At 46.9% G+C, this 16,312-nt stretch overlaps 1 protein-coding gene across 1 annotated transcript in view; it reads left to right on the top strand.

The window, feature by feature from the left end:
- Positions 1 to 16,312, top strand: part of LOC118780555 (arf-GAP with coiled-coil, ANK repeat and PH domain-containing protein 3-like) — a 91,696-nt gene that overhangs the window by 27,020 nt on the left and 48,364 nt on the right. The window contains exons 2-4 of the mRNA XM_036533120.1: positions 8,050 to 8,107; positions 12,621 to 12,740; positions 14,269 to 14,322. Coding sequence (XP_036389013.1) covers positions 8,050 to 8,107; positions 12,621 to 12,740; positions 14,269 to 14,322 — 232 coding nt within the window. The remainder of the gene's footprint in view (positions 1 to 8,049; positions 8,108 to 12,620; positions 12,741 to 14,268; positions 14,323 to 16,312) is intronic.

The raw sequence follows: 16,312 nt of genomic DNA, 5'->3' as shown, positions 1-16,312 counted from the left end.
CGTCTCGGCCCTCCCCCGATGGCGGGATTGGCGGTGCTCCAGATGCGACTGCATTTCCGATACTGCACCCAGGCAGCTGTGCCAGTATGGTGGTGGTGGTGTGTGTGTGTGGGGGGGGAGGTTGGTGTTCATTGAGCAGAGGCTATCAGTGTCCCCATGTCAGGGCTTGGTAGTGGGGACAATATGCAAATGAGCAGAGGACAGCAGGGTCTGTTTGTGGCTCCAAAAGCAGAAGAAGACAGAGCCGAGACTCCAGACAGAAGAGCAACAATGTAGGGGAGGGGAGTAAAAATTGCATGCTGCTTTTTTTTGGTGCTAACTCAGTGCTGAGAAGGTGACATTGTGCCCCTGTCTGAGCATTTTTCAGTTTAGATTTTAGTTCCCCCTGGCCGTACTTGCAGACTTGTCCCCTGCCTTGCCTACACCTGCTGCCTGCTGTTGATAATGCTCCTCGCTTTGGCTTAGCCTCTCTCCAGGCTCCGTGAGCTAATACACTGGCAAGCATGAGACTGCACACACAGCTTCCTTTAGGAAGTCTCAGAATAAAGAAATAATTGGTCACTAGTAACAATTTAGACTGGGGGGGTGGCGGGCTGTCTGATGCCAGCTTGGCATGGACTTAGGCTGGTTTCTATGGGAACGGAGGTCAGTGAATGGTTGCCATGGAGTTTGCCTGCTCGAGATTCAGCGAAAGGAGAAATCTGGTTGGTGGCGGGGGGGGGGGGGGGGGGGGGGGGTTGGGTGAAGAACGGCTGTGGCAACTGCGAGAAGCCGCTTTGCCCCGGCAAAGTGTGGCTCCAAGGGCCGAGACATAAAGGACGCTGAAGTGGGTGATGTGTAACTGATCCAATGCACTGACTGACCGACCGTTGCACACTTCCAGTGTGTCCCCACTGAAGCGTGTGGAGGTGTCAGATCTGTGGAGCCGTTAGCCCCGGGGGAGTGTGTCAGGGAACGTCTGTCTTTAAAATGACAGTAACCTCTGCTGTAGTGAGGAATGGAAGAGGGTGTATACAGGCACAGACCATGACAGATGGGGAGAAGGGAAGTGTTGGAGGCAGAACACTGCTATGATTGTGTGCTACACCAGCAGCTCAAAACAAATCAGAGGGTCATTCAGCAACAGCTCTTTAGTGGTATGTTTGGGCCTCTGCCGGGAAATGTGAGGATTAAGCACTGTAGTTCTCCTCAAAGAATCCTCACAGCCATTTTAACTTGATGAGCTTGCCTTTTTCCCTGTGATCACACTGCTTGGAAAATTTTCTCGGTCTCCATGAGTCCTCGCGAGGCAGTGCCCTGCGTAGACAGCTGGTCTCAGCTGACCCGAGGAAAGGCAGGAGGATCCTGCCAGGTTTTAAGAGAATTCCAAGTGTAAATACAGCATCCAACAGCAACCCCCAGAAAAAACAACATCAAAAACACAGCTAGACTTGTAGAACAGAAGCGGATGAAGCCAAAAATAAGACAAACTAGACTTAAGTATTCCCTCTAGTGTATTTAAGAGAGACCACACAAAACACGTCAGTTTGTTATATTTAACTGGAAGGCCTAAATACAATTTCCATACATACCACTCAGACTACCACATGCAACCCTTGAACAGACTGCTCCTTGTCCAAGATGTTCACATGTTGGATAGCAGAGACTGAAATATATGAACTGTGCGGTCAGTGTATATGTTCTCAACCATGTGCCATCTGCCAGAAAGCATGGTGCCCTGCATGTGGCTTTCCAGTCCTGCATTCCAGTGGCATTGCGGCAAACATGAAAGCAGTGTGCATGTGTATGTGTATATGTATGCATGTATATGTGTGCTGGGGGGGCTGTGGCCTGTCTCCATGTCGCATACGGCCACATGCGATCAGATCTCACAGGGAGGGAAAAGGGAAAACACAGTATGGCTGCAGCTGAACCAGGCTGGGTTGAATGCAATCCACAGTAACTTGCACGTAATAGATGCTGTTTGCAGTCTTCATGAAGAAATGTTACCCTGGCTTGGAGGATATCTGTAACTGATCCATAAGAGTGTGAGAGCTTTAAAAATACCTCAAAAATGGGCTTATACACCATGATTAAGGAACTTGTAGGAAATGCTGAACGAAGACCAGTTTAGATGTAATGGTCAGATTGAACCTAATTGTACAGTGATTTGTCCACATCTTTGAGTTAAGAATTAAAAAACGTGCACATCAGTACTTGAAAGTTGCAAAAATTAAAACTAATATCTTGTGAGAGAATTGAAAAATAGCTGTGTACTACCTCAAGTACCTTACTACTGTGTATTACCTCAAATGGTTAATTTTTCATTATCTGTCACCAGTCACCTCACTATTGCAGGTCTGTATCAAGGTGTGTCCATATTTAACTGAAAAAAATTCAAGCTTTCCAAACCTGCTTGTACGCTTGTAAAGCATGCAGAGATTTACTATAAAAGGTTTTTTCTAGTGTCTTCATGTTTCGGTATTCAGGTGGTGCAAAGGCATTTAATTTGTTACGCCCGATCTGAGATTAATGTACCCAGAAACCCAACCCTGAGATAGAGGAGAATAAAACTGGATGAGGAAATGGAATGGAAAAATCTCTATTGTAGCTAATTACTTAACGATCTTTCATATGAAACAAAACTAAAAGAAAAGGAAAGCAGACAGTGGAGAAAACAAAACTGGTTTTAAAAACCTGGAGCTGAGAACAGGCCGGGTATTCCACCTCTGTCAGAGCTGGAAATGAATCTGGAGAGGGGAGGGTTCAGCTCAGGTGACGGTGGTTGAGCACAGGCAGGTGGGTCTGTCTTTCGATGCGGCCTGACAGCGAGGCGCACGCACATATCCCCCCGGAGGACTGGCTTTTCTCTCTGGTTAATATTGCATGATGGCAAAGTAGGTCTGCCGCGCTGCGCGGTCAGGGCAGGCCCTCGAAGGCCTAGCAGGAATGCCGTTCAGTGGCGGGGGAGTTCCCGTAAGAGGCAGCACCTTCCTAACAGGAAGACGAGAGATGATGGGAAAGCCGAAGGCGACGGTTCTTTGCATTTTCTTGCGCGCGGGCGGTGGGAACTTCAACGACTGCCAAGGCAGTGATGAAAACAGCAAAAAGACAACGCTTAGCCTCAGCAGGAGCGAGAGCAGGAAAAACTTGATCAGACATGCAAGACCTCTGTGTGAGGTGGCACATCCCCACTGTGTGATGTATGAAAGCTGCATTGTTGGGTGGAAGACTGAAAGGCCTCCATCTGAACAGCTGATTTCAGGTAGAGAAAACTCTAGGCCTCTGGCTGGGTATGGTGGTCTTGCGTGTTGGAATGGATATCATGTACTGCTCATCAAAATTGTAACAGATGATAGTGAAGACTGGCAGACAAAACTGGCTCCCCAGCTACTCTTTAAGACATCAGAATCAGGGCAGTTTGTGCACTGAAGATAGCAACACCCGGTTTTTCTTCAGCAACTGCTGCTGGCAAACACAACAACTTGACCCAGCATTGCAGTTTATTCAACACGTGAGAGCTGTCCTGGGAGAGGAGGGCATGGATGTTCAGTGCTGTGGTTTAGAATAGGCCAGTGGGAGGGCGTGTCCGTCCCACCCCCCCATCACCACCCGTTCATTCATCCATACACAGGAGACTCAATTAAGAGACCAAAGCAATCAATACTAGAGCAGACTGCCGCTCTGCTTCAGACAGTAAGTGCACGTCCCCCGATGAGGACCGTGTGCGTTTGCTTTTATCTTCCCCCCGCTCCCCACTGCTGCAGACTGCGCCTGTGCCTGGGGAACATTGTCAACACGAAGGATAAGAGGGAACTGGAACAAGAGCTACATCCATTAAGGATTACCAGAGATGCTTCTGCTAAACAGTAGCATAAATATATCTCTCTCGCTGTGCTTTTTTTTTTTTTTATGACAATTTATGGGTCGCATGCTGTCTTCTAATCTCTTTACCGGGCTGGGATGAAGGCAGACTGGTGATGCTGTGTATGAGAGATTCGGCTGAAGCTGCAGAGAGTTTACACGTTTTTCAGTCTGTTTCATTTCTGCTGTTTACTTACACACATACATTTTTCAGTGACATTGGCATGGAAGTAAATCATTAAAAATAGAATAGAATCATTAAAATAGCAATACATTTCCATCAACATGAATTTAAACGTTGAGTGTACAGCTTCATAGAACATAGACTGTGTCCAGTATTTACAGGTAACTGTTTTCCTCCTCTCGCTCACTTTGTTTCCACTGTGCACGAAAGCATGTTACATTATTCATTCTGTCCCCTTACTGTACTTTAGTGACAAATACATCCCCAACTCTTCAAATATGTTATTTGCTCCATTATGTACAGTATATCTCTCTGTTCACTGCCTTTTTAAAGCCCCAAATGATCAACTCATTTTTGAGCCTCGGCAGGAAAGTCAATGAGGCAGCAGTGCATTTAACTAACAGCGGCAGATGTCCAAAATCAATCCCGTCTGAGAGGGAAAGCAATCTCTGGGCCCGTATGAGGGCCACGGAGCTGTTAAATTACATTGAATTACATGTCTTTTTTTCCTTGTCTATCACAATCGTGGCTGATTGTGTTGTGAGAATCCTGGCTCCAATGATTCGCATCCCCCGTCCCAGGTTTAGGCAGCATTCCGGAGGTTCCACACGGCCGGTCGATGGCAGCCTCAGCTGGCTGGGGCGCCACTGTTATGCGGGGGTCACCACCTGAGCCCGTTTCCCCTGGCGACAGCAGCCCACCTGCTCGTTAGCCAACCCGACCACCAGCTCGGCACGAGGCGCCTGAAATCACAGAATGCGCCCATACTCAGCTGTCCTCCCCCCATAGTCATGGCTTTCCAACAATAGAATGGGGGGGAGAGACTATTTTCAGCCCTGCCTTTGAAATCTAACCACTCACAGTGAATCTGGCAAAAGACACTTCGAGCTGTCTTATCTGTTTACATGTTAAGATCGAAGGAAGGTTGTGGTTGTTTTATTTGGAAGACACACTCCACGGTATGTGGGTGACGTTGATTCAGGTCAGTGTGAGCACCGTTTCCCTGGACGCAGAAGAATTGTAGATCAGTCGCTGTGAATGAATCCTTTTTTCCTCAGGCAGCAATAAACGCCACACCCTCTGCCCTGGAAATTGTGTGTTGAGCTGACTGTTTTCCCCCCCAGTGAGAACAGGAGGATTCCAAGTTGCAAAGGTTTGGCGTAGTAAACAGCACCTCGCCCTTCCCCGGAGTCAGTCTCTCAGCGCATGTACACATGCCAAAGCTGTCGGGTTTCACTCGATCAGCACCTTGTATTTGAGAGAACAGCAAAATTTGGGTTTGTTTTGTTTACAGAGTTACAACCCTTTAGACAGCCTTGGCAGAATTTTATGATGGTGTGTGGGGGGTACAGGCTTAGATAGTTATCACGTTGACACTCAGGATCTGCAGCATTTCAACCTCAATGTTCAACCCATCCCCTATATCATAAATCATATGACATATAAAAGATCAGCCTTGCTGGGAAGGAGAGGAGAACCTTCAGTTTCGTGCCAGACTGCTCAGCAGTACACAAAGTACCTATCTGTTCAGTGAGTGAAATTCAGAGATGTGTATAGTGTGAATGTTGACTTGCTCAATGCCTGTTGATGATTTATTGACCGTGGTGTTTTATTGATTCCTGGGAGTGATTGGAGGAAAAAGGGCAGTCTATTCCATCAGATTCATCTTGTAGTGTCATTGGGTGTCAGCTCCCACAGTGGCAGCCCCAGCTACTTGAATTGTTACCATGGCAGTGGGGGTGGGGGAGGTGTGTATGCATACATAACTGCAGAACTGAAGACCCATGTGAAGCAAATGGAGGGGATCCGAGAGCCACGGGGAGCAGCTGTCCCCCACAGCCCCTCCCCTCCTCTCTGAAATCCAGTCTGATTGTCTGGTCACTGAAGGGGCTGAGAAATTGGACCACTCACAAAGGTGCGCAGAACTGTGTCATCACCCTCACATGGAGGGCTCTGCAGGAGCAGCTCAGTTACAGCCTTGTGGCAGCAATTTCACAAGGACGCGAAGCCGGTTCTGTCATTGATGTGTCTGTAATGCCACTGTTGGGCTCTGCACATTGCTATTGATTTAATGCGCATTTTCTGATATTGAGTGGTTTCCCAGTGGAACCTTGCCGTTGCATCCTCTCTCTGTGGTATGGTGGGCGGACCATAACACTCTTCATCCATGGCATTTCAATATCTCCCAGACAGATGGGAAAATGGAGGGAAAATTATAATCGATGAACAGTCCCTGTCCCACTAATTCTGGAAGACAGGGAGTGAGAGGAGCTCTCCTGCAGGAGTGGGCCCAGCAATTCCGTGCACATTCAGCCAGCCAGCACAAATGTCCCCAAAAGGTCTGGAACAAATACCATGGCAACGATGGTGGAACATTAGGAGAGAGCTGAGGGTAGAGCTGGATGCACAGTGAATCACTGGTGTGGGCTGTGTATTAAACCTCTGAAGAGAAGAGAGAGAAAGAGAGAGGGTGGGCGTGTTTAGGAATAAGCCAAGGGCATACCTATGGGTTTCTGTTATGTCAGTTTGAGGTAAAGTTGGCATCCATCAGACGTGGTTACCTGTGAGCTATACCCTCTAGCCCAGAACAGGTTTGCATGAAACTGTTGTTATTTGGGCACTGCAGACCACACACAGGTAGAGTGAGACTGGGGAAACAGGGCATTTTTTCTTTGTCAGCACCTTTCTCTGCAGGGGTAAGTCTAACCAGATACAGTCCTAGGTTTTTTTTTTTTTTTTTACATATTAGCTTTTCCCTCTGCCTTGAGCCAGATGTAGCTGGTGTACCAGGCTCATCTACCAAGCTGCCAATCAAAAGCCAAGCTACAAACAGGCGTGGGCCAGAGGGATGGAGCCTGGCCAATGATCTTGGTTGCTACGTGACATCAGATGTGACATAAATGCGTATCAGAGCAGGAGTCAGGATGTGTGATCCACAGTGAAATGAGCTCCCCACCCCAGAGCAGGGAAGTGTCTCTGTGCTATCAGCACATTTATTCATGTATTCATGAATTCAGGCAAAGACCCGTGATCTGAAATGATTTATGCACGAGTGACCTGTCGGGGTAACAGCTTAGTCAGGGGGCATGGAGACATGGTGCATCAGTCTGTGTGGGGATGTGTGTGCTCTGATGATTAGAGGTTACACCCACCAGTTACACTATGAATTTTCTACTTCTGGTTTTAGCATTGACCATACATCATCATATCATCAGATAGGGCAACGGGCTTTGAAGCGTGGTGGTGGTTTAAACGTGGGGCCAACAGAGGTACATGATGTGGGATTGTGGGGGGTGGGGGGGTGGGGGGGTGCAGTGATGATGAGTTGGGAGGGGCGTGGGACAGCAGAAGGGCAGGATGAAGCCCTGAAGTTGTGTTTCGTCACCGCAGAGCAGGCTGCCCCTGACCCTGTCACTCTCATCTCTGAGGAGGGCGGAGCCTTGGCTTGGCGCAACATGTGTCTACATTTCCCTTCTTGCCCTTTCATTTCTCCATATCAGGATTTCTTGTGAAAGGAACGCGAAAAACAGCAACTTTAAAAATGTCAAAGTTACAACCTTAATGTTATTCTCTGGAATGATAACACCAGTAGTATTTGTCAGATGCACTGACATTCAAGTGAATCTCAATTCCTTTTATCACCAACAGTCACATTGATTGAGTAAATTCTTTTTCGACTTGTGGGCCTTATGTATACTTCCTCCCCATTTCATCGGTCTGTAGTGAAGGGCGAGAGCAGTCACCCCGCCTGGCCTTGAACCCAGGTCTACGGGATACCAAACATGTGTCGAAGTCGCGGTCATACAACAGTATGATGGTAGGATTTTGGTGTGTTACCAGGTTCAAATCCTGGATGGAATACTGTTACTTGCTTCAGCAGGGCACTTATGCTGAATTGCTTCAGTAAATAACCAGCTGCATAAGAGGATATCAGCTGTGCACATTTATGTGAAGATTATTTGTCTGTTCAGACAGGGATACATGACGCTCCGTCACAGTGTCTGTTTTTTCTGTTTTCGCAGGGCGAACATTGATGAAGTGGAGACGGACGTAGTGGAAATTGAAGCTAAGCTAGACAAGGTAAGTTCTCAGGCTTCTTTTAGCTTCAATAAATTACTTCGAGTACCATGACACATGAAAACACAACTACTTGGACAATAATAACATTAAAGAGCAGGCCTCTCTGTGTCTCTGATAAAGTTTCACTTCGAATCATTTTATACTGTTAAGCACAAACTGCAGTTAGAGCCCTGTACTGTGTGTCCGAGACTGCAGAAGACAGTGGGATTGGATTAGATTAAAGGGATACCATGCAAGATTAATTAACGATAATGAAACCTGTCTAATCGCTTTAAAGCTGCTGGGCACGTGGCAATTAAAAATTCATTCCCTTCTAATGAAGTCGAATGTGCTGCCACTCAGTGGCCCTCAGCTGGGTAATTACACTGAAAGTGATGCTGTGGGGTACGTGACTCGCAGCGGAGGAGTGCTCCTCTGTGTTCCTACCGACTTTTGTTGGAGTAAAGACTGAGATTACCAACTAAGGAAAGTTCACTAACATGTCCCAAACAGCTCACAGCTGGAGCTGTATCAAGCAGTGTCAAGAAGCAGAGCAGAACAGTCCAGCAAATTACCAAGTTCTTCAATGACACGCTTTGCACTTTAGTGCAGCAGGTTTCACCCAGATGGGCCTTCCGCCGGCGAAGCAAAGGAAAGCAAAGGCGCCTGATATAATAAACTCACAGGCAACAGAACGTGGCTACGGCTACACTGCACAGCATGGGAGCCCGCACTGCTTACTGCTCCGCAGCGGCCAGGGGGCCAGACCCGAAGCCAGCAACTTGCAGGTGCGAGGAGGCTATTACACCCTTGAGCGGGGCACTTAACTTGCCCTGCCTCGGACAACATCCACTCCAGCTGTCTGGATGGATAAAAATGTAAGCTTTGTAAAGTCGGCCTGGCGAGGAAGTCCGCTAAGCAAACGCTGCGGCGTGTGTGTCCGCACGCGCTCAAAGCTCAGATGTGGGGCGTAATCGCCCGATAATCGCACTCAGAGTTTCGTCGTATGTTTCCCGGCGAACTCCCGAGGCCGGGAGCGCGGGAGAGGAGCCGTGGAATTAGAGTGCATTAGAAGGACCTCGGAGCATTTCCCTACCCCTTAGAGAGGAAGCCAGATGGTGGGGAGGTAATGCCGGTGATGTCAGCGCTCCATGTGTTCGCCTGACCTCCGCTTGCTCTCTGTCACAGGGGTCGTGTTGCTTTTTCTTTACTCTATTAGTCGTGCTTGTCTGGGCCACATTTTTCTGCCCGTGTCGATCATAAATAATCAATCAAAATGATTGATGAAGGACAAAGAGAAAGCGTGGGTCTGAAGCTAACAGGGATCTAGGACTGGCTAAATATGTGTTTTACGGATTTCTGTGTGCATATATACAAGTGTAAGTGTATGTAAAACATGCTTTTGTGTATGTTCACATTACTGGCCTGCGCTAATGTGTATGCATCACTCACTGGTTTTATTTTTGGTTGTTGTTGTGGTCACTGGAACCGTGTGTTCTTGCATGAAAGTAAGTGATCCAATGAAGTCGTTTGTAAATTAGATCAGGTAAGCACATTTTTAAAAAAGAACAACAAGCGATTGAGCGATGCAGCCTTGTTTTGGACCTTTCTGGTCTCCTCTGACGCCTGCAACCTCAATATCAAACTCCTGCCAGCCGCTGTTTGTGGCCATCCGGTTACCCAGAGACCTGGCTTGCATGTAACAAACAGACCACGAATGGGAACAAGAGTAATAGGGAACAATTGTGAAACCACAGCAAGTCATATTCCCTTCACACCAAAATGAAGTAGTTCTCTCCTTCTCAGGCACCCAGGAGTTGTGTAGATTTTTAGGGATTGCCTGGAAGGGAAGGGGTCAGCAAAGCCTGGGTCTGTGGAGCAGCTGTGAGGAGAGTGGATACAGTGGGAGGAATAGTCTGGGAAAGTAGCAGGAGAGGGAGATAGGGACAGCAGGGCTACAGCCTCTGAGAGCCCCAAGCATTTGGACATTTCCTGTTGTAACAATTAAATCCATCCACTTGCCCTCTCAAAACGCAAAAACATTTTTCACTATTGCCCAGCAAGGCTGCGTTAACGATTTGATGCGATTTGAGACGTTGTGAGTGCCTGTAGCAAGTCATGATGGATATGAGGATGCTAACTTTCCCCGACCCAGTCAGGACAGCCCTTTGCCTGGGGACACAAGAGGAACGACGTCTCCCTTTGTCCTCGCTTGTCCCTCCCCGCCCGCAGTGTTTTGTTAGTGAGAGATCATCAGTTGAACCCCTCACATTCACAGCAACCCTGACAGGTTTCCCATAATCCCCACATGACAGGAACATAATGCAGGTCTGTACACACTGATGACTATCTCTAGATAAGTGAATGATATCCAGTTCAGGTGCTTGGTTTTTTCTTTGTTCAGTGTAAGCCTGGAGCACTCTCTCAGTGTGGAATTTATAGCTAAAGCCCATGTCACATATAAAAGGGCAGAAACCGGAAACTCAGCCTAAAGTGTTTCCAGTCTGAGTGTATTTCAAGTCTGTTTCAAGTGATGCAATTCGTTTTACGTGGGTTGTGAAATATATGTTTATGAAATATGTATACATAATCCTTACAGTATAATTTTGTGGCTGTGATTTATGGGATGTGTAGCCATTTGAGTACTCAGTCTTAGCGCACAGGGTTACCAATGTTTCTTCCAAATCTGCTGGACCAGATGGACAAAACATGCTTTTGGAGGCACACTGTTTGCAAGCAACAGTAAAACTAAAGAGAGGGTGTGAAATAGTTTTCTCAACCAGCCGTCAAATTAATCCCTCTGTTTTTGCAGTTTCCCAGTTGAATGTGTTCGCCATATTAAAAGACCTGGGCCACATGTATAATTTCTGTTTTTTGAGAGGAATATAATTGAATATTTGGATGATAGGATACATGAAAGCTTTGCAAGTCACAGTAACTACCCTAGCTTAGGAGCCTTGTCTCAGGCCTGCCTTGATCCGCCAGCCTGAAGAATGGTTTTCAGAAAGGCTGAAACGTCACACAAGTCAACAGGCTTTTTTTGGGCCCTGTGTTAAGGCTTGGACAGGTTGGTCTGGCACTCGGTGTCAGCAAACACCAGTATGGTGTGGAGGTGAAAAAACAGGGCTTGTCACCCAAAGGTTGCTGGCTCAGTTCCCATTTACCAGCTAATGTAAGTTATGTAAGTCACTCTGGATAGGGGCATCTGCCAAGCAGAGTTAGATATGCATCCAGTCCCTCATACCAGTCAGTCATGCCGGTGGCATGCTGGCCTCTTATCCATAAGTGTACACTCATAACAACCAATGAACAGATTGGGGTATTAATATAACAGTGTTTTTTAAAGTGTCTACATGCTGTCCCTCATCCTGCGTCATGCAGACTGTTACGTAATGGGCTGCCAGCTGTACTGTCTCTGAAAAGGATATTCAATTTCTCAGCCTCCCTTCACAGTTAGAATGGTGTCACCTGTTGTGTGAATTCAGTGAAATTATGCACCTCTTATCGGGCAATATTTAGAGCAGGACAGGAGCAAAAACTCTGTCACTTTCTTTTCACCCCTCTCTGTTTTTTTTGCACAAGCTCACACATTCACACACTTTCTTTATTCCTGTCTCTCAAGTGTGATAATTGAAGACTTAAACATGGAAGTACGGCGGGGCCCTGTGATGACAGCAGCTTATGATTTTTAAGCGTCTGTTAGGAGCAGACAGGGCAGGGCCTCTCTTTGCGTGTGTGATGTAATTGCCACGCGAGCGGGGAAATTGGCCTCAGAGCTGCTTCACACCTGCTCTGTGCCCCGTGAAACACATGTTCCCGCTGATAATGAAGCAGAGCAGAATGGCTTTTAGAGCTGCGGTTTTCACTCCATCAGGACAGATTTTAGACCAGCTTTTAGGCCTTTAGTTGCCCCTCAGAGAGAGGGCCCTCCTGACCTGGGGTCGGCCCTCTCGGCTCTGCTGCCTCACAGGAATGGAAATGCATCCACCCCAGCTCCGCTAAACTGGCCTTGAAATGAGTATGTGAACAAAGACCTGTGTTTGCTTAAATGAAGGTTCATACTGTGTTTTCAGATGATAGAGTATGCCCTGGTATTTTTCCAGCTGGGTTAGAGGAAAATTGGAATGTTTTTGGCTGTTGCTTCGTCCTGCTCACTCAAAGCTGTGTGAAATGAATGACAGCGTGTCTCTAAAGTAACCCACACTGGTGCCAGGGGTATGCATGGATACATGTAAAAACAGGTGTGGAGGACGCTCGTTGGTATGCAGTAATATTCTGGTGCAGCGTATGCTCCTGTGACAAGACTGTAATGATACAGAATGCACTCTCACCCTCTCTCTCTCATTCTCTCACTCCCTCTCTCACCCTCACTCTCTCTTTTGCTTGCACTTTCTCTCTCCCTTTCTCTCACCTTGTGCCTTCTTTTTTCTCTGTCCCTCTTTGTCTCCTCCCCTATCTCTCATCCTTTTTTTCCCTCTCTTTCCCTCTCTCTCTCTCTCTCCCGCCATCTCTCTCTCCCCCTGTCGCTCCCCAGCTGGTGAAGCTATGCAGCGGGATGATAGAGGCGGGGAAGGCGTACATCAGCGCCAACAAGCTGTTCGTCAACGGGATCCGGGACCTGTCCCAGCAGTGCAAGAAGGACGAGATGATATCGGTGAGGTTCGGAGGGGGATGGCGTGGGGGGTGGATTGTGGTCGTCATAACCGAAGCTCATAACATTAGAGTGCTGTCGTTTCAGTCTGGAGCCCTACATAAGCTTCTTAGTTTAATAAAACAGACTCACAACACTGCTCCCTAACAGTGACCTGTGTTGCCCTGCAATGACCTGTGATGCCCTGTGTGGTGTGTCATTATTGTACTTAATTATACAAAAATTATTTCGTTCCAAAAATTTATAGTGTTATGTTTGCATGCAATTAACATGAAGTAGACACATTCACTACATATCTATAATAACAATATTGCACAACACTAAGCTGCCCAGATTCCTTAGAAAGACAGTATAAACCTGAAATTAGTCATTTGCAGTCCACAAAATTTCATCCACAGAGATGTGGAATGTTTTAGAATCTCCTTTTCTCAGAATCCTTTAGTCACCTAGTATTTGGACATTTGTAGGCATCTGCTAAAGCCCATGTAACTGATATGCTCCTGTTTGCTAGATTTTTCCTTTTTCCATTTCACAGTAGTAATTGTTCCTGCCCCTTTTTTGTCTCATGGACCTACGGGAAAATACCCTGTGAGTCCTGTTGAACTTTTGGTCATGGGATTGGTGGTTTCCTGTTTTTCGACTCTCCATGCTTGAGTCAGAGTTTAATCCTGATTACAAATGGATTAGTCAATGAAAATCAGACTCAGAGTTTACCGCATCCTGCCCCTGTAGCCAAGCCCAGCGGCTCCAGGTCTCTACAAAGAAACCCCAGAAGGGGAGACTCCTGTCCGCCAGCTGTGAGCAGCAATATAGACCTGCTAGGCTCCTCTGTTGGGTTGGCAATTGTGTCATTAAACTGCTCCCTATTGTATTTCCCATTATAAAACTGAATTAGGAATTCAGTTGCATTTCAGTTTCGCTTAACACTGATGAATGGCTTGCACAGCAGGGACGTAATGCAAGGCTATGTGTTTTCCTATTTCAGCTTCAGTCAGGAATTCCTGAAATACTTGAAACATTCAGCTTTTTCTCTATGATTCTTTATTTCTCTTCAGACAGATGGGGGAGATATAAACATGATTGTCCTGAGAGAGCACAGCTTTCCTGCTGTCTGCCGTACTACTGTAACTATGCAGTCATGTGCTGTAATGTTCGCATTCCTACTGTAACAGTCATGACAAGAGCCTCGCTGCTGATCTCTTTTAGCACGTTAAGGTACACCCAGGGTCGTTCTGTGAGAAAATTAAAACAGGAGAGAGTGTTTGGTCATTCATTTAATGCCCATTGACTTTGTAAGTTCTTGGTACGGCCATCAAAATACTTTCTCCCCTGATCGTTTTCAAATATGATTTGAATTTTCCAGGAAATTTCCAGGTCATTTCAGGGGTCCGTTAGACAAACATGATAAATTATAGTTTAAAGTTCAACAGCTTTCAGGTGCCCTGGTCTCAGATTTCTTTATGCAATGCAGTTTACTTATGGCACACAAACTGTACGATATCCTGAAGTTGCTGTGGTACTCTCATTGCAGGAGTGTCTGGAAAAGTGTGGAGACAGTCTGCAGGAGATAGTGAACTACCACATGGTAAGGCTCCCTCTGTTCCCCACATCATCCACCACACTCAAGGCTAGTAACCACCCGATAGGCCCATGGAGAGAAGCGTTATGACATCATCACATCTTGAAATTCCAATGTGGTCAGGCATTAATTTGCCATCAGGGTACCATATCGCTGTCACCCGAATATGGGAGGTCTAGCACACTTCCACGTGAGTCTTTACCTGTGTAATGGTCCTGTTGGATATGTCTACTTTGTCTTTTTGTCAAAGCACGTGAGTACAGAAAGTAGCCAATAAAGAGGACCTTCAGTGAAGTCTTTTGGGAGTCAGCACCTTTCAGCAGTAGGCAGGTCCAAACATAGAGATGCATTCTGGGAGAATGAGGCAGCTGTCTGGTCACTCCAAGCTCCCATTTCAGTTCCTAAAGAGCAAGCATGTGGGTGTGAGACGTTTCTTTGGGAGAGCTTTAATTGGAAACACTGCAGGATTGAAGTCACACTAGATGTCTGGTCTAATGGAAGTTCCTCTCACCAGCGGGTGCTGTGTCATTCAAAGAGGGCGGTCTCAGGGGGAGTGTGGGGGGTTGAAAGGATGCTTGAAGTTCCAATTATTCACCCAAAAACTAGCTATCCCTTCCGGCAAGGGGATTGTTCATAGGACAGAGAGCTTGCTTCATCATGACTCAGTGACGTCACGGTGACGCTGTCCCCACGTCCTCATCTTGTAATTTGTGCTCTCTGACTTGCGTCATTAGCTGGAATAAACACCAGAAGGTCTAATTTCAGGGTTAGCTGCACAGGGAGATACTGGAAGGCTTAATTGCACAGAACCCAGCGTTGTAATTACGCAGCGAAAACAATCGTTTATCTTAAAGTGGTGCCTACCACACAGCTACTTGCAAGTGCTCCAAATGTTGCATACTTTTATCTGCTCTTTAGGGACCCCGTCAGAAAACCCCAGAACTCAGTGAAAAGAACGCATTTTTGACATATTTGCAGCTGGGTGTCTGTGGCTAAATAAGCATCGACTAACAGTAGGTCCCCTGAAGCTTCCACTGGCTCCCTTTAGCCACTGTGAGCAGCTGTGCACTGCTGTGGTCAGCCCTGAAAAAGGGCCAGGCTCAGTGAGAGGTCGTCCCCGTGAATCCACGACTGCACCGTCGTTTTGTCTCTCCTCACCAGTTGGGGAGGTAAATCACCCCCTCCTCCTCTCGTACCCCTCCCCGGGCTCTCGAAGCGCGGTCCTTTCAACCCGCAGCGCCTTTGATGTGCTGTGATGTGAAGCCATGCGCGTTGCATTCCGGGGAGGCCACAAAAGCTCCCGGCAGAGGCACCCGTGATAGCAGGAAAAAAGAGTGTTACAAACAAGGGTTAATAGTTCATGTTGCCGGGTAGGGTGGATGTGTGTCGGATGTAGCGTGGGGTGTGTAAGAGCAGATGGATAACAGCCTATCCCATAAACACTGCCGAGATACCTATGCTACGGCACCTGACTGTGGCAGGTAAGAGCTATGTGTGTTTGAATGAGCCTACATCTGAGTGAAGCTCTTAACCTGAACTGCTTCAGTAAGTACCCAGCTGTATAAATGGAGAGCATGTACAATGCTCACAGTAAGTAACCCTGAATGGGGGCGAAAATAAACATGTCCTTGGTACCTGGCTGAGGCTGTAGTGCAGTCAGTCAAACCGTTGTGAGTCATGGAGAGGGGCTCTGGCAATGGTCGCATGTATCTGCTGGATTAGGGAGGAAGCACTAGTTTAAGGGCTTGTTCAATCACACCATTCATCACACATGCATCTTACAGACCTTAACATGCTTTTGGTGCTGTCATACAGGACTGATAGTGACCTCTCTGACTAAGCCTATACCTCAGCCATTACAGTCCTAAAAAAGCGAGATATACAGAGAAACATATCATCTAGAAATTCAACTGTATTATTAATATGGATGTTAATATTAATGTTCTATTTTTAGTTAGAATACATGTAATGCATTTTGCCCTGACAGCCTTGTTAG

This window comes from Megalops cyprinoides, chromosome 7 (genome assembly GCF_013368585.1).
Source record: "Megalops cyprinoides isolate fMegCyp1 chromosome 7, fMegCyp1.pri, whole genome shotgun sequence".
NCBI lineage: Eukaryota > Metazoa > Chordata > Actinopteri > Elopiformes > Megalopidae > Megalops > Megalops cyprinoides.
The sequence above is the reverse complement of the archived record's forward strand: the minus strand, read 5'-3'. Positions and strand labels throughout refer to the sequence as shown.